Source organism: Cynoglossus semilaevis, chromosome 9 (assembly GCF_000523025.1).
Source record: "Cynoglossus semilaevis isolate Cse_v1.0 chromosome 9, Cse_v1.0, whole genome shotgun sequence".
Classification (NCBI taxonomy): domain Eukaryota; kingdom Metazoa; phylum Chordata; class Actinopteri; order Pleuronectiformes; family Cynoglossidae; genus Cynoglossus; species Cynoglossus semilaevis.
The window spans coordinates 2912583-2931836 of NC_024315.1; the positions used below are offsets into that span (position 1 = coordinate 2912583).

At 40.3% G+C, this 19254-nt stretch overlaps 1 protein-coding gene across 2 annotated transcripts in view; it reads right to left on the reverse strand.

Moving 5' to 3' along the window:
- nr3c2 (nuclear receptor subfamily 3, group C, member 2) overlaps window positions 1-10148 on the reverse strand; it is a 62596-nt gene extending 52448 nt beyond the window's left edge. Inside the window, exons 1-2 of one of the 2 annotated variants that reach the window (XM_017035292.2) lie at window positions 9652-10148; window positions 5823-7626 (exon numbers count right to left, since the gene is read on the reverse strand). In XM_017035292.2, coding sequence (XP_016890781.1) covers window positions 5823-7594 — 1772 coding nt within the window. In that variant the 5' untranslated portion in view covers window positions 7595-7626; window positions 9652-10148. Of the gene's footprint in view, window positions 1-5822; window positions 7627-9336 lie in introns of both variants that reach the window. The other variant, XM_008316446.3, reaches the window with a different exon arrangement.
- Window positions 10149-19254: the final 9106 nt, after the last annotated feature.

The window sequence follows — 19254 nt, forward strand, 5'->3', positions numbered from 1 at the left end:
CTGATCTTTTTCTTACAGCAGCTTTCTTACATTTCAGTTGCCACTCTTTAGTTTTCTCTCACCTGCCGGGGTCAGTGTGTCACACGCTGCAGCAGACCTACTGTACATACATTTGTCTCCACTTGTGAAAGTCTTTCAGTACGAATACTGTGAATTCCTCGGGGTATTTTTATGGATTCAAGTGGATGCTTGACCAAGACCACAAACCATTGACTTTTTACCATTAAAGATGACCGATACTGAATGTGCTTTTAATTTCACACCAACTTGAAAAAAAATGTTTTTTTGCAAAAGTTGATTTATGCTCAGCTCTGCTGACAATTTTATAATTAAAAAAAAAAAACACATGCGAATGTGGACCGCAATGTACAATCAATTATTTATGTTATATTTACATTCTATTGAAAAAAATGTCTTAAGATTCATAAATAATGAACATTAATATTCAATGACTGAAGTAGAAGAAGAGCAGTACATGATTGCATGTATGCAGTACTTCACCAAAGACAAATTACTTCATATAGTCATATACTGTATATAATATACAGTATGTTGAGCTCTCTCTCTCTACGATAGATCGCTGTAGCAACTTTTTCACATAAAACAGTGAAAAAAAATCACTCAATGTTTTAGGTGTTAGGAGTCCAATGAAATCCTGTATGCAGTGGAACTGACACAACATAACATTTTAATGATTACCTGGCCAACCTGTAATTAAGCCTGACTGATAAAGACAAGCCTTGTTTGCTCAGTCAAGTATATCAGGATGCCAGAGGAAAACAATAGTGATCTGAGGGAGTAGATAAACCAGGTGTTCCTCAAAAACTGAGGTAGAGATATTCATACAGTTACAGTATAACCCGAGCTAAACCAAATACCTTGTTTTAACAAACGAATTGTGAATTTGAACTCATGACAGTAGATTTTATAAATTGTCAGTCGACTCTCAGGGACATTCATCTTTGTAGATTCTGTTGAAATACTCAGATTTCCCTGTAGTTGTGCAGTTCTGCAAACATCGATCCCTGCATGATGCTGTATGATCTCAGGTGACAGTGCATTTCATTCAACTTCTCTTTCATACAAACACCCTGCGGCTCAGGAGATCATCAGGGCTACGTGCGGGTGATTGTCACGACTTCTTATCTGTTCGGCAAACAGAGTTTCGTAAACATCGACTGACATCATTTTATAAACTGCGATGAAGCAGAAATCAGGGCGTTTTATCAAACACAGATACAGACACACACTGACGCCAGAATTACGCCTTGTTGCCGACCTGGTATTCAGTTTCCTTTATATGGTTTGGTAATGACCCCTAACTACAGAAGGGTATATCAGCAGTGGGTAACTGAGAGTAGACCTCCAACTAAAGGCCTATCCCTGTGAGAAGCCGTCCCGCTGTCAACAAGACCGTTGGTAAAAGGTTCAATTGAGGACGAGACGAGCATTCAACTCCCAGGAGCCTCGGCCAACAGTAACCACACATTTATTGGGGTGTCAGCTCTGGCCTACAATGTGTACTGTTGTTCCTGTTAGTGTTGGTGGTCGTGCACTTGTGCATGTGTGTGCATGTGCACAGCTGCAGAAAGGCAGAAGCAGATTGGAGATTTTTTTACAACGTTTTTCCTCCCTTTACTACAGAAGCGTCCGGTCACAGTGCTGCACTGCATCATGTTGGCTCTCTGTCCAGGTCACAGAGGTGCATGAGGAGAACTCCTGGTGTCAGCAAGTAAATGTAGAATAAAACAACATTTTGAAAGTCAAGATCAGATCTGCATGTCTGCCTGCTTTTGTGTACATCACATATATATATATGTATATACATATATATAGTGATAGAAAGAGAGAGCAAGAGAGTGAGAGAAAAATTATATATCCATATATTTTGTATATAAACATATATACATATATACAAAATATATTGGATATATTATTTTTTTGAAATATTGCAAGTTTTATTCTCAGTTGTTCTTAGTCAGTACTGAAAAATATTTTTCAGTGACTCAGTGAAAGCAACTTTTAGTCGACGCAGCAACCGAGCCATTACAGAAACCTACAAGCTAGGAAACCACACAAGGAAAAACTGAAACAACCAAACCTTAGCTCACCTCCATTAACGGCAGCGTAAACAAAAATAAGGCTCCGGAAATGAAAACTTGCGCTATGAAAAGGTAAGGTTAAAAAAACAAACAAAAAAAAAACTATGAATTTCATTCTGACATAAAACATATTTTAACTCTGCAAATAGTGAGTAAAATGTGGAGGGTTTTTTTTCCTCTCAAGGAAAGACACATGACAAACCTGTTGGCCCAAAACAACGAAGAGAAAAGCAAATATTGGGGCCATAAAACTGTCTCCAACATTTGACTCCTACCTTCCACCTTGAACCAAATGAACCACATGTAGCCACACATATCTGTCTTACAAACAGACAGGTTTAACTTCTTGTTACATTTTGTATCTGAACCCCTCTCACTACGCAAATATACCCTAACCTGCAATGAGGATTGACAAGATGTCCATTCAGGTGTCAAACAGATGTTAAGTGATGGTGAGAAAAACATTTTAGAAGTTAATTTAATCATTTGGATTCACCATCATCACTGGAAGAGAAGATTAAAAAGCAGAAATCACCAGCACTGTTTCCTCAGACAAGGAAGGTTCTGTGCACGCACTTCAAATCCTACACTCAGCCAGGGGCTTTTCACTGATGTTTTAATCATCTCCCTGGTGTCTGTGTAGGTTTTTGCAGATTTTCTTTTCTTTCTTTTTTTTTTTTAAACATGCCTCACACTCTAAAAACATGCAGGTTTAGTAAATTTGGGACTAAATTGCCCATAGGTGTGGATGTGAGTGTGGATTTGAGTACCGTGCCTCTAACCTACTGCCTCCTAGAACAGGTGATGCAGAGAATAAGCTTTATTTTTGTTCGCTTTTCAATCGGAAGTCTGTTTTAAATGTCCACTTCTGCTACATTTACATCTGCTGTCGACGTTTCAGAGACAGGCCTGTATTTTTAAATGCTGTCTCTAAAAGAATACATCTTACCATGATAGTTATAAAATTACATTTTGATTAAGTCAACACGTAAAACCAGGATGGAACAAGTTTATTCTAGATTTCTAAACATTTGTGAATGAATAAAAGCATAAACTCAGCAATTTGACTCTTACACTAAGTTACAAATAAAAATTAAATATTTGCCAACACACTGGAGAATGGAGCAATTAATGCATAGACAGTTGAGATGGGCAACCAATCCCCAACACACACCGCCTCCACAAGCAGCTGGCCGCTTCATAGTCAGAGACCCATAATGCACTACGAGCCTCTGTGCATGCCTGATGTTGGGATTTAATTGGATATTAGTATCCAACGGTGTATGAATTAATCAAATCATTTCCATCCATTAATTAAGTGAAGGAACATACAATTACAGTCTTATTAGTGTGCTCTCAGGAGTATGCCTTTTCATCCCCCTGCAGAACATTTAAAGTTGGCCAGAGTCCAGTGCAAAGCCTCCTCCCTGTCTAAATCTGGTGCTTCTGCTCGGTGGATATTCTGTCCATCTGTAGACTCTGGCTGTAAGCTCAAAGCAAGACAAAAAAAAAATCGCATTTATCGTATATAGCTGCTTGTTCCGAATGTCTATTTAAGAGGTTTGTAGTGAATTGCAAAACAACATGAGTCAAATCAGAGCGCCGAAAAGTTTGAGATAATCTCATTTGTTGGAAAATGTCGATATACAGGAAGGACGAAGACAAAATCTTGCCTTTGAGGGAGAAGATTTTTGCAGCAGCGAAGGCTGTTTTCTAAAATGTTACACAGTTATATATTCTACAATTACTGCTTATTAAGTATTGAAGCATCAATGGGGTGGATGTTTTAATTAAAGCACACAAAATATTACGTAAAGACAAAAAGCCTTTTGTAATTAAAAAAAATATTCTATGAGGAAAAACTAAATTATAACAGGAGAAAAAAAAGCCATGTGATTTTTACACTTAGTCAGCTGTGACCACAGTGAATCAAAGAGTTTTAGTTATACTTTTTCAATGGTTATGTAATAGTTTTGCCAATGATATAACAGGTCACACAAAGATGAATTCTGTCCAAGGCATGAAAATATCACCAATTTCCTGCAGGGAAGTTCAGAATCGAAGCAGGATACAACAAACCTGAGTTCATGTCTAAGTATAGCTACCAATCAATAAAATACTACTGTGTGGTAAGTAGGTATCATCGCCTACCAAAATAATTCACATCCTACATTGGCTATGTGGTAATTGCATGTTCAGGATATATTTATATGTGTGTTTGTGCCTGTCTCCTGCTCGGGCTGGCTGCTGTGTGGCCCATCTCTTACTGACATTCTGTCTGACATTAGGGCTAAGCTGGATCTCATTAGAACCAAGGTGGCAGTGATCCCGTCAACATCGCTTTGCCTCCTGCCATATGGGTCGCCTCCAAGGTAACAGGCTGTATCAGTCTCCTCAGAGCTGTAAGCCTTGTTACAGCCCAAACACACACACACACACACATGCAAACACAAACACTTCTACTCCTAAGATGAGTGTGTACTTTATGTTTCGAGCTAATCAGAATGGAAAAGAAAAGCGTTGCAAAACATATCAAAATTCCAAGGACAGTTTTGTGAAGCATTCCCTTTCAATAAAAGTTTACGCTGCAGCAGATTATCCAGCTTAAGTGGAGTAAAACACAGACCAAAAGTCAACAATGTCAATTATACTACTGTACACCGCTCCGCTTTCTAAGCAACAGTCTGACTCTTATTAAAGCCAAATAAGCAGGAAGTCATTTATGACTTTGTTTAGTGCTCCGTCTCCCTCGCTCATAAAACCACTGAATTTATGATATCCCACGCACAAATAGACACTCACTGGTACATAAGCATTACATCACATCTAAATTACAGCATTGGAAATTTGCGTTTGACTTCCTAAAAATAAACAGCTGCATCGTGAACTGTCGGGTGAACGTCTATTTACCATTTCACACGCATGCATTTTCGTACCACTGTGTTGATAGTCACTGTAATTAGTACGCTGACAGTAACTACCCATTCAAACCGGTCGTCAGTATATGATGGAAGCATAATAGTTGTGTCAGAGTTGTACAGTACAAGCAACTGCACTTTTTTTTTCCTTTTTTCTTTTCGGCTGGACTGTTTGTTTTGCTTTAGCTTCCACCCTCACAATGTAACTGTTTGTTTAATCAAACTGGCAACAAAGGCATGCGATCAATCATTCTTAATACATATTGCTGCCAATGGCTCAGGGCCTACAAAAACAGATATTCACAACAACAGCCGTACACAGAGTCTAAGCTGGACCTCCTGATAATGGACTAATAAAAGTTGTTGTATAACATACACCCAGGTCAGTGATATGAGTTAAACTTTGCCTCCGTGTTACAGTGTCTGTGAAACCAACCTGTGCAAACAGACATAATGTTGTGATCACATGACATTACAACAGTGACCCAAGCCTCGGCATTTCATTCCAGTTCTTCCAGCCAGCATCCTGCTGACTTTAACAGGCTCTACCTTTGATATGATTTCTTACAGCAAATACTGTGAACGTCTTGTGCCATGGGAGTCAAACTGACACCGGCAGGTCACAATATCTTAGCCTCCAGAGAGACAAGATGTTGGCTGTTATACAGGCGTGCACACACGTGAATGAAAAACACACACTGCAAATGAAAGCTTTCTTCTGCTGGATAAACATAGGAGTTGCTCTAAAGCAAGAGATCCAATAAAGTACCATGTATACTGTACATATTTGTATTCTTCTTACCTTGGCATGTTTTGACCTAGGTATCCTTCACCTCTGCCTAGTATGGCTGATCGATTTTTCCAGGACTCCATTAATGCTGTTACAGGCGAGACTGGATTTAGCAAAGGGTTGGGCAGGTCTCTCACACCATGCCGTGTGAAAGACATTGTTCCTTTGGCTCCAATCTGGTAATGGAATGAGTGTCCTCCAGAATTTACTCCTACAATGGCTGATGTGGGCATGCTGGGATTCTCTTGGTAATAGCTGCTGTCAGTAGTCTCCTGTTTCACTTCTTTTGACAAGACATTGTTGGAGAACATATCTGGGTCATAGTCCCCGTCCATGGAGACAGGGGGTCCTAAGATACCAGAAAGGCTGTATTTATCAATATTATTCCTCAGGGATAAATAGGTGGTGTCGGACACAGGAAAGAGGCCGAGAGACTGCGAGTGGTCATTGTAGGCCTGTTGGTTCATACATCCTTCATTTGTGTTTGGCTCATTTTTAATCTGTGTGATAAAGGGTGCACCATTGGCATTACATTTGGAGCTACCTAAACACATGCTCCTGATGTCAGTCCCGGGCTCGTTCTTAATGTACTTAACCATGCCCATCTGGTCTAAGCCGATGTTGAACATTTTCCCATCCACCATATCTACTTTAGGGAACTGAAAGTTCTTAAATTCTGTGCCTGTGACTGGAGTTGTTGCTTCTGGGCTGTTGGTGTCGTTCTGCACCAAACCAAGTCCACCAGCAGGACTCGGCATTGCAAACCCACCAGGAGATGGGTTCTGTGGGCTGCTAACAGCCAAAGTACTTCCAGTGGCAGGACTTGGGACGGAGGGTGTGACCGTGTTGCAGTCGTTGGTAGTACTGGTGCAGCTGCCACCTGCTGGGCTGGAAACAGAAGACCTCATGTTACACGAATTGCTGCATGACAGAGGAGATCGAACACTACTCATGCTCTGGGGGCTGGACATGGGGGACCTCATGACATTGAGTGGACTTGCAATGGGCGGTGAGCCCACAGTAGTGGACTCGACAGGACTACATGCGGCTGAATTCCTGTGTTTGATGTTGGCCAGAGATGCAGCGCATGAAGTCTGACTGACAGGACTATTGACGGATGAACCCACCAGTCCAAAACATGCCGGGGGACTGGTGGTTGATGACACCATGTTGTTGCTTCCCCCAGGGCTGGAGATTGAGCTAAAGGTTTGGGGGCTACTTGAAAGTGGTGAGGCCAGCACCAAGGCTGAAGCAGCTGGATTCCCAGGTGTGCAAACTCCTGGACTGCCACTGGACTGATCGAAACCAAAAGGCTTCATGTTGGGGCTCTTTGTGGTCCCACAGTGGGGATCTTCTAGGGGCCGTGCACACGCTGGATACATCTTTCCAGGGCTGTTGTTACCCCCCTGCTGGTTAAAGGCATATTCTGCCTCCCTAATGGCGTCCATGTAGAGGCCCATAGACTCAGCCACAGTCTTTGAAAGCGCCTTGGAGTCCATTTCCTGCTTTTGACCGTGGAGAGAGTTGTTGAAGTGTGGTGGAACAAATGGCTGGTTCTGGCTGTGCCGAAACATTGGCTGATCCTCCTTCTTTGTGTCGTTGTCTTTGCAGTTGTTGGCTGGACTTCCAGAAGGGCAGCTGACGTTGACTATGTCCATCAAGATATCACTGCCAGTCAAACTGGAATCTTCTGCATCGCCACAGTATTCCATGGTGGGGATCTGAGGCCACCTGTTATCTGCATCGCTCCCATCAAACAAACTTTGGTATCTTTTGGTCTCCATTGTTGTTTCATTGATTCATCTGATAAATAAGTCTGCGAGAAGAAAGAAGAAAATATTCTTGTTATCCAAAACTATCCATATCTTTTTTAGAGAAAAAACGTGAATCGTGCAAGAGCATGAAATTATATTAAAAAAAGGTTTTATCAACCTTTACCTAATGTTTAAAAGTTTAAAGGTAGAAGCTGATCCTTCAAGGTAATAGTATAAAATATTTATAATCCTACATTGCCAAATAACAGCTTTTGTCTCATAGAAAAATAGTTTATTATATGAGACAAAAACTTTGGGGAAAAGTTTTCAATGTGGTAATTTATGCTTCAGCGTGTTGTGTTATTTAACTTTTTGGCACTTTGTTAGCAGAATAGAACTACTAGTTTCACAGCTGACTGCTGGCTCAGGCATAATGTGCCCCTAGGTGGCATTCTTAGTATGCTGAGGGAAATCACTAGTCTCTCATCCTAAAAAAAACCCTCGTACTCGTAACAAATGTTTCCAAGATAAAGGAGTTGATATGTTTATATCCATAATATTTTACAGCACAATCACAAGTATTTTCGCAAAACCACATGCGGGTGCTGGAAGAGTGCCACACGCTCTCTGTTTACAGACGCACAGACTACCACAATAAATTAGATTAAATAATTAAAGCTGTGTATTATTTAAAATCTACTCCGATGACTTATCCTCAACGAAGATATAGTGCAATTTAGTGTAGATTTTTATCTTAAAAGGTCAGTAATTCAGGGTAACTGCGCTGCAAGGGTTAATATCTGTATCTGCGTGACGTCGACTGGACTTTTTGCTTGACTTCCCACCCCCACTGCTCCTCTATTGGACAGCCGGGTCAGAGCCTCGTCAGGCCATTCGTTGATTGGTACAGAAGCTGTCACTCAATAGTTATTTCTCCAGCAGCCTCAGCAGAGCTGCGACACAACTTGAAATCTAGTTTGAGCTGCCGGACAAACGTGTCTCCAACAAGGCGTTGACAGCAGCCTATAATTATAGCATTCGATTAAGACTGATTAAATGAGACAGGATTTATCTTTGAAAGATGTTGATTTAAAAATGAAAATAATAATAATTACACAACACAGGACTGACCAAGCCGTAATATTTCAGTTAAAGTTCAGGCAGGTTGACTGCTAAATATCGCCTGCTCATAGGCCAATGTGAAAATGCAAAGCCATGACATGAATAAAAAATAAATGCGCGTCAGTACTTCTGTTCTGATGGCACTACTTGACACGGTTTTTTCCCCCCAAAGTCTGCGCCGCGTTGAAATGTTTATTTTTGTATTATTATTTTTGCTTTCACTGTTTCGTAAAGTTTGAAGTTGGGTGAGTGATGGTGGAACAGTCTTGACAGCTCAACATTTCTAACCAGCCACTTTTATGCACAGGTGCGCACACAGAAAGTCAAACTGCTGTCAGTCACAACAAGTGCGGAGTGGGATTTCGTAAACACGCAAACACAAACTTATGTTAAGTTAAGTTCTCAGACACCGGCTGTGGACCAGACACACTAAACGGTCCCGAATGAAACTTATCAGGTTTAAAGGCTGAGAGAGGATGCGGGGATGCATAGGCGCAGCGAGGAGTTTTTCTTTCTTTTTTTTTCTTTTTTTTTAGCTTGATACCCCACCCCACCCCCTCCCCATTAGATACACGTTAAAATGTGCATTTTCTCACAGTGGAGTGGGTCTGTCTGCGTGTGTATGTGTGTGTGTGTGTCAGTGTCCTTACCCTAATTACGACATTCAGAGTTGTCAGGTGGGTGTGTTGCTGGGCAGCGATATTCCAGAGGACACCAAGAAAAGGAGAAAAGAAAGGAAAGACGCGCACTGCAAAAGTCCGTGAATGTCCGCGGTCGAACAGTGCCGCGTGTATCCGAGTGAGTCTCTAACGCACAGTTTGCAGTTTCATAGAGAAACACAAGTGGATAAGTCTGCTGCGTATTAGCCCGAGTAATCCTCCACAGAGCTGCTGCTGCTGCTGCTGCTGCTCTGACAGGACAACGGCACAGACGCGGCTCAGGCGACAGCGGCGGATCACACTCACATTATGTCCGCGACGGTGCAGAGTGACGAATCTGAGCCAGTGCATTTAAAAAAATAATTCTAATAGGAGTAATGAAAACAAATGAAGGAGTCGACGTGACTTGCAGTCAAGGCGACGTCATTCTCTCCCATAACCCTCCTACTGCAACGAGTGCAGCATAAACTCAGAGGAAGGGAGAGGAGGAGGAGGAGGAGGAGGAGGCAGAGAGGAGGAGAAAGAGGAGGTGGAAGGAGGGACCGAGAGCGCAGGTAGACGGAGCTGTCTGGAAATAGGGCAGTAAAGTCTCTACACTAACACAGTGAACAAGTCTGTGCGGTTTCAATAAAACATTTCCCGTCTCTTTTCTCTCTCTCTCTCTCTCTGCAGCCATTCTTCCCGCACGTCTCCCACTGCCACCCAGGAGAAAAGCTGAAATATAATATTTCTGACTTCACTTCAGAAGATTAATGAGAAAAATTCTTAGATGGAAGTGGGAATTCTTCAAGCTAAAGTCAGGAAATATTACTTATTTTTTCTCTCTCTCTCTCCCTCAGTGGCTGTCCGAGCTGACCTGCCGATCAGGTAGGCCACGCCCCCTTCTCGTCCTCGGCCGGCGAAAATATAACATATAATTTACGTATATTTTAAATAATAAACTTGAATAAGATACAGACAAACAAACAGTACATTTATGAAGAAATATACAAATTCTTTTGATAATAATTGTGTACGTGCTGATTTCATTGTTAAGAACGATTTTATTATTCATATAGTTGCGATTTATTTTTTAATTTTGTTGTTATATTGGAGTCACATATCTGAATATTTAATGTATTTATTAATTAAAGGTATTTTTTTACTTTTTATTTATTGAAACAAGAAAAAATACCAAACTTATCCAAGGCATTAAAGTGAGCATAAAAAGCTTTAATCACCATAAATAAATAAATATGTGTACATAGCCAGTCTGTACTTCAGGCCCATCTATGATTTCTCACACATGCTCCTCCCCTTTGATAAAACGTCTATTTTAAAAATGGGTTCATCTAAAAAATCCTGAATCTCACAAAGTAACAGCGGGAATCAGTCTGCAACCAGATGGCAATGTCCACTGATATATTTCCTGGTGTACCTAATGAAGCGACCAGTGTTGTTTTCTGTCACTGGCAGGCGGTCTACTACTCAGTTCAACATGATGTGAATTTTTGAAATACTCGCTGTTTACTGTAAGTCTGTTTTGGTGGTGTATTGCTGTAAAACGGTTGTCAACTAGGCTTCTCTGACAGAAAACAGCTCTTTACAAATAGTTTCTCCTTTTCTGATCATTTTCTGTTCACTCGTGAGACGGTTGTGTGTGAAAATACCATGAGATTCGCAGTTTCTGAAAAAGATGCAAATCAGTTTTCTGTTACAAAAAAAAAAAAACCTGAGCCACTGAGTTTTGGATTCTGGTTACTGGGGTAAAGCAGTGACAAAGTGTAATGGCATTCGATTGACTCATAAATAATAATATTTCTAATGAGTCACTTGTGCCTTATGGCACCTTTGTTGCAGTTCATCTGCCATAACCCCTGTCCACCTAAAGCCTCTTTTTTAGGGACTTGAGTGGACCGTGGCCCATATTTTGGGAAGTGCTGCCTGAATCACATCTTCTAAAATAATCATGTAACACCATCTTACACAGAGGATATTACTAACCCTGCGGGAACAATAGTGGGAGTGACTAAAATCTGCCTGTTGCCCCGTGCTATAAGGTCTGTTTCCACTAGGTGGAGTAATATTTCTTTTTGTAGTCCACTTCATTTTCCTTTTTTTATTTTATTCTTTATAGTTTATTCAAACTTCTACTATCCTGCAGTCAAACCTAAGCCTGCTGTTTCATCATCCCTGTGTTCCTGTGCGTGTGTGTGTGTGTGTGTGTGTAATGTGCTGCAGTATTTCTCCAAATGCTTGCATTGTTTTTAAAGCTCTTTCTGCTTGTGAGTAACTATCTAATCTAGTTCATATGAACGTGAGGAGCTCGTGTTTTTGTCTCAGTGGACAATTTTTAGAAGTTTCCCAAGGATTCATAACTAACTCATAGACAAAAAAGACATGAAACAGGCAAATGTGAATACATATAAATCATTTTTTAATATATTGTACCAGATGAAACAGGCAAATGTGAATATATATAAATCATTTTTTAATATATTGTAAGGTTTGCACACGTTGGCCGTAATTATAAGAATATTACATTGCATTCAGTACACATTTTGATATAATGATGTTTACTAAATCTGTAACACTGTGTTTTCATACCTTGGTTGTCAGGGGAAAAAAAGCTGTTTTGTGTGTTTGTGACACATCAATGACAACGCAGTGACTTTCAGCCCCATTAGGGGGCACTTGCATTTTACATGCTGAAAGCTAATGATAAAAAGTGAAAATAGACTGTGGCTGTGTCTGCAGTCACCTGCAGTTTAACGTCAGCAGGTGTAAGTCTGTTGTGTTACGTTCTGTAGTATTTAAAGAGGCTTTAAATGCACATACATTGTTATTCCTATAACTCTCTTCATTGGAGGCCTGATTGTTATTTTTTTTATTTAGAGTCAGACATGAGCATTTACCCAGGCAAGGCAGCAGCAATTAGATAAGTCAGAGCCAACCAAGCATCACTGCCTACCTCACTGTTCCTGCTAATCACCCATGAAACAATCCTTGTTTTATTTTTTTATTTTTTTAAAACACTACTTTAGGAAAAGTTTCTTGCATTCACCACACTCTCACTCTTTGGTTTTGAATTTATTTGACATTCTTTAGACACATTACAAAACAAAACAAAATCTAAATATAGGTTTGCATCACAGATTTTTGCCTCAGTGACAGCGACAAAGCACATCGCCGACTGACATCAGAGTATAGCTAATGCAGAATTGCTTTTTATTGGCCCCCTCTCCTGCAATAACATTAGTGCCTGCTCCGCTGAATATCAACCCATCATTTAAGCTCAATCAACAATAATCAAGCCATCCTAAAAAGCATTCATGGGATCTAAATAAAGCCAAGTTTGGGGAAGGAGGGGATTATTTTGGATGAGTGATTGCTGGCTATGTTCAAGAGCGGACCTTCACTCCAGCGTAGACTCAGAGCAGACAACTTCACTTGCTGCGAGGGACACGGGCAAAACGCAGAGATGCTCACTGTGCCTCATGGGGACGGGTGAATTGGAGCATGTTAACCCAGTAACAAAACACTTGTCAGCCAAACAGCAGATCCCGTTCCCATTACTTGGGATAATTACAGAGGTTGTCTTCATCTGTGAAGACGTCACCTGATTTACAAAATGACCAAAAGTCAGTTATAAGCACAACCCAATCAGGCAGCAACAATGGTGAAACAATAATAATAAAACAAAACCCCATGGAGTTCCAGTGCCACTGTTTATTAAGTTGATGTTTTGATTGGTCACAGTGTAAAGGTCAGCGAATCATGTTCTTGTTTCAAGGATGGTTTTCTCTGGAAGTCATATGTTCTTTTCAGGCACCTGTGAGGATTAAGTTTACATTTTCTTTACGTCAAGAACACCTTCAAGCCTAATGACATGCTATCACAGGGTCTTGACCTTGACCTTGTCAAGGTCAGATCTCGCCTGTCAGCTAATTTCAAAAGGCTTTGAGGCAAAACCATGACAACCCTTACACAGTAGTTGCTCTGAATTAAGAATTATAATATAACTTAATATGTGTAACAAAACAAAAACAAAAAGTAAACTTTGAGGGCAATAGAATAATTTTTATTTTCTTGCCCATCTACCTGGGGATCAGACATGTGCATTTCTGCATCATATTTATTATTATTATTTTAATACTGTTTATAAGCAATTTTTGATGCTTTTGATTTTGTCTATAAGCAATTTTTGATGCTTTTGATTTTGGTTTATTTTTTATTTATTTTTATTTTTTAATTATATTTAATAACAGTAATAATAATAATGAGTGTGAGTATTGTACTGTATGAAGTAGTATTGCAAATTTACACCAAAAAAAAAAAAAAACTGACAACAAAGAAATGTCAGGAACTATGTCCTAATGTCACTAAAACAGTGATTATAATTAATCAGTCAATTAGAACATAAAGACTCTCTGTTGGACTCCAGACCACATAAATAAGGCCAACAACCCGTCCTATATGTGGCACAGATTGCAGTTCACCTTAAGCTGCCCTACTACACAGATGTCACGTATCGCTTAAAAGCTGAATGATATGCAGGAAGGCTGCCCTCTGCCAGTCTCTAGTACTATGTGTCCACCACCTGGGGTTTGTTCATCCCACTTAGGCAATGACGACTGAAAACATGTAGATGATTAAATAACATGTTTACCCTCAGCGTAGTCAGAAATACATATTCATTGGGAACACAGCGTATAGGCAAGCCCCTGACTCCAGATCAGATTATTAACACGCTGAGAATTATCACTAAATAATGTGTTGTTTAACAAAACTGTGTCACGTACATTATGAATTGATATTCCTGGTGTCGGCCTGAAAAAATCATCCACATCCTGCAGCACTTTGATGCCAAACGTGAAGAAGAAGAAAAAAAATACACAGGGTTTGTTGGTGTTGTGTTGTTTTGTGTTCTGACTGATTTGGTTGTTGTTGTATTTTGTAATGACAGAACCACTTGATTCCATCACTGCTGTGTTTTGATCAGAGGAGGTGTTTACAGAGAAGGTGTGGATACGATACAAAATTAATTGTAATTTTTTTCATCAACACCACCACCAAAATTAAATATATTACAATAAAAGGATTTTTAAGTAATGATGATTCACGCTGACCTCTCAACCCAGTGGTTTCCACAGTTTTTTTTTTTTTACCCTCCCAACCCTCCACCTGGCTTCAAAAATCCCCTGAACCTTATTAAAAATTAAAAACCACTATTCTCACATAACAAAGGGAATACAATTATAAAACAGTAAATTGAAATTAATTTATTCCCTCAGCTATCTGGGGCTTGCCCCCAACTTTAAGGGCCACTTCCCTGCCCTCCCTCCTGGTCCCCATCACCATGTGGCGCTCTTGTGTCACACGCCAGTGAAGTTGATTTTTGTTTTGTTCTGTTTCTCACGTCTCATTTTCAGCTCAATCATTTCCTGTCCTCCTGTGTTTCCTGTTTCCTGGTGTGTCCCACCTGCAGTCCCCTTATCTCCCCCTGCCCTTGTGTGTGTTTATATTCTGTCTCCTCTCTGTCTCCCGGGCCACGTTGTCCTTGTCCATCCATGACTATCGTACCACCGTTACTTTCCAGTTTTCTCCTTGTGTTGGTCTGCTTTGCTTTTTGTCGTATATTTTGTCGCCTTGTCTCATCTTTACACCAAAACATCTGTCCATCCAACTGTAACGACTGAAAAACAAGTGTCAAAAAAAAAACACAACCACCTCCTTCATAAGGTCCCATTAGAAGTCCAAGATTTAATTCTATTGGACTGGTGTGAAGCTCACATTTTGTTTATGGATGTTTTGGTATTGATGCTGGTATCATGCACCAGAAGCATGAATATGATACTAGCATAAATAGCTAATCTTTTTTATGTGTGTGTGTGTATGTGTATGATAGAGAGAGAGAGAGAGAAAATGAGAGAGACAAGTAACCCTTGCTCAGAGTCATCAATAACAGTATCTATTAAATAACCACATTTGTCTTCACACACACTGCCCCACCTTTTTTCTGTTACATTATTTCCTTCTACAGCTAAAATAGAAACATATCACAGATTCATCCATCCATCCATTCAATTTCTACCGGTTTCCACCGGAGGCGCTGGAGCCACTCACAGCTGTTAACGGGTGAGGACGGGTCAGACCAGGTGTGGGAAAACTTTTTGACTTGCAGGCCAAAATATGTCCTAAAATTTGACAGGGGGAGCGGGTCAGGAGCAGATAGATGGAGTGTTGGTGTAAACTAAATGCTAAAATGCTTTTAACCTTCTCTACGCCATCTATAGGGAAAATGTGGGCATTGCAGGAAAAAGGAAGAAGTATACACACAATACAAACCAATTATATAATATAATTACAAAGCTGAACGGGCTGCATCTGGCCCCCGGGCCTTAGTTTGTCCATGCTTGGGTTAGACCATGGTCACCAGTCCATCGCAGGTCCAAACATAGAGACAAACAACCATTCACTCTCATAGACTCACACATAGACATACACTCTTGAAAAACCCTGAGAAAACACACACACACACATAAATACACACATGGGGCGAACATTAAAAAAACTCCTCACAGAAAGATTGACCAAAACCAGTCTTTACAAGTTCCACAACTTGCCTCTATATTAATGGTCAAGGTTTGATTTGTGCCTGGAATCTCACTCCATCTATTTGTGATAATAAACTAACAGGAAGTGTTTTTTTTTTTGCTCACAGAGACCAACTGTTTATGATCTGCATGACTGGATCTACTGTAAATGCTCTCCGGTGCAGAGCTGGCATTTATAAATAGCCAAGCCGCCGAGTCCTCCAGCAGCTACTGTGGACCTGCAGCTGTTTAAAATGTGTATAGAGTAATGTTATATTTATACATGCTTGTTAAACATCAAGCCTTGCATTATTTATCACAGCTCAGAGTTCAACGCAGAGTCAGCAACAAAGTAATCTAAGACGCAATTAACCCACAGAAATCGTTCTCTTTGTTCCTCCGCACTTTCCTCTGCCTCTGCTAACAGCGCGTCACCTTACTTTCTTCTGCCTCTGCTAACAGCGCGTCACCTTTTAAAATGCACCTTATTATGAGAGCGCCCGCGTGAGCGTCCTATTAGTTTGCCTGTTGTATGGTGCACATTTTTGGAAGTGAAAAGTAAACGGTGGCTGATGGTTTTGGTTGCAGCTCTATATGTTAGTAAGTGAGTCTTGTAGAGTATGTTAAAATGTGAACATCATGTTTTCATTTTTTTTTCTAAAGATTTACTGCTCAACTGCTTGTTTTAAGTCAGTGCCACCCCCCGAGCCCTCACCACCTCACATCACATTCACAACTTTTGCTCCAAATCCCCAATGAGCTTCATTTAAAATACCATTAATCTGTAAAGCAAAAAAGAAAAAAAATACTATTATCGTTGACCCAAAGAAATGAAGTTACTGTAGTGTAATGTTCCCATCATTACGTATTGCAAGAAACGATTGCAATTTAAATTAACAGACCTAGCTGCGCCACCCCTTGGGAGCCCGCCCCTCACCTTGAGACCCACTGTTATAGAAAATACTACTAGTTCTGTAATTCTAATTACAACTGCATCAATCCATCTCTTCTGTTAATCTTCATGGCGAGGTTTAACCAGCTGACACCAGCATCACCCGGGTCAGGTGACCAGTCTGCCACAGGTTACACCAACAAACACCCATTCATTATTATTACTTTTTATTCTTTTGACCTGAGTGTCCACTTAATGCAAGAAAAAATCACACAGCCGTTCCTCTTAAGGATAAAAGACTGAGAATTTCTTTTTTTTTTTGGAGCAAATCTTTTTTTTTAATGTCAGCATGAGATTTCACTTGGAGCAAATCTTTTTTTTTAATGTCCATTCCTGGCGTGTTTCATGTCTTTGAGCTTCTGAGTCGACTGTCGAATAGATTGTAAATTGTAATTACAACAGTTGGTATGAAGTCACATCACTAAGAGAATAAAATCAAAAGCTGACGCCTGTGTCATGATTAATTTCGCAGTGAACAGTCTCTGCGATGTCAGTGTTAAATAGGCATCACCCATTGCATAACACACCATGTGTCTGGGTGGGTGGTGTGTGTGTGTGTGATTGTGTGTGAAAGACAGAAGGAGAAGAAGGAAGGGCGTAGAGACACAAAGAAAACTACTCTTTAGTTCAAAGAACGTCTTAAAAATAATGCGTTTACACTGACAAAGAACTGCACTTTGTTGCCACATGGTTAAATCATGTTTATTTTTACTATCATATTTATTCTGTCACTCTGCTCATTTATTTTGTACATCGCACAAACATTCCACTTTCCACTGTACGGTTCAGTGTGAATCTGAAGCAACAACAGACAGACATCCATAAAATCTGCAGCCGCAGCAAATCATTTCAGCAGGTGGTGGAAACAAAAGCCACAGAATTACTTTCATTTGCGCCGCATGTTAACTGGCATATGGACAAGATTGTTTCACTTTTTAAAACATTTTTATTTTAATTCATGCTGAATTCAATATGAATCCATAATTGCTTTTCTCTATATTGTCCTACAAATTAAATGGTCATTTTACCATGTGCACAGTAACACTTCTGCAGACGCAGGTCGACTTTGATACAACTTTAAAACAAACTAGAAACGGTTCATTAATCCACGGAGTAAATCCGCCATCGTGCCAAATCTTCATCTTCTTTTTTTTTTTGCTATAAAAAAAATAAACAATGGCCCTTAACACTCAAATTAACACAGATTGGGATTTGATGTGCCGTGCAGCCAGATGGCTTGCTCGCACTCTCTCTGGCGGGCTGGCAGTGCAGCTGAGGACGAAGGCACTTCCAGAGCGGATTTGAAAGAATCTAGGCCAGAGAGAGCGGAGCTGCTCTCTGAAACTTGCCGGCAGTGCTGTCATGTTTTAGTGCACATTTTCTATTTGAGGAAGAAGCTGCTACATGGAGGGAGATGTGCACTATTATATTTTGTGTGTGTGTATGTGAGTGTGCATGTGTGTGTGCGTGAGCGAGAGAGAGAGAGAGAGAGGCAGAGAGGGAGCAGTGAGGAATGCCTTGATAGAAATGGGAGGAAAAAGGACTCATCTCGGCTGAGCTGTATCAGCTTGTGGAAAGTATAAATTTAGTCCTGCATTATTCTCTTGTCCACCTACGGTGTTTCCAAAGACATCAGCGTAAACCTGACAAAATCACACTTGTGTCCAAGTCCAACTCACTCAGTTAACTTGAAGTGATGTTATAGAAAAAGGAAAGGGAAAAAGACAAAACCCTGTCGGTAACAGACTGATTCCGCGTGAACCGTTTTGACACTGTTTTAGCATGGTTAGCACGGGAAGTGCGACCAATCAGATTTGTCATCAAAGTCCAGACAGACAGTCCAGACTTCGGTGAATATTATAAAGTGTCGTCTTTATTAATTAGCTGGTTTAAATTCCGCCTGTTGCATCGTTGCACGTCAAGGAACCAAGAATCCAACAGTATTTGCAGTAGTTTGATATTCATGTGTGATACTGTAACCATTACTGTACTGCGACTGTGACTCCAGCAGGATAGAGATCAGCACTTTTGTAAAACACAAGTCAAGTTCAACAACTCAGGGCCAGTCATTATTTCTGAACCTAGTCTCCATCTGGACAGAAGGAAACCTGGCTCTTTTCCTGGTGTTGCTTTGGAGAAGAGGAAAAAAACAACAACAGAGTCTGTGAGAAACTGCAGCATTGGTGATTCTTGGATAAGGTGTTTGTCTAATCATCTTCTTCATCGGGCCTCAGTCTCAGGTTTTAGATGATTTTGAGACCGTATTAAAGTTCACCAGTGACTGTGAAGTTAATCCGAGCAGAGAATTGTTTGGATTTGATTTGAGTTAACTTTTCTCCACATTCTCGTCCAACTTTATTGTTAGATGAATAGAATAGAATA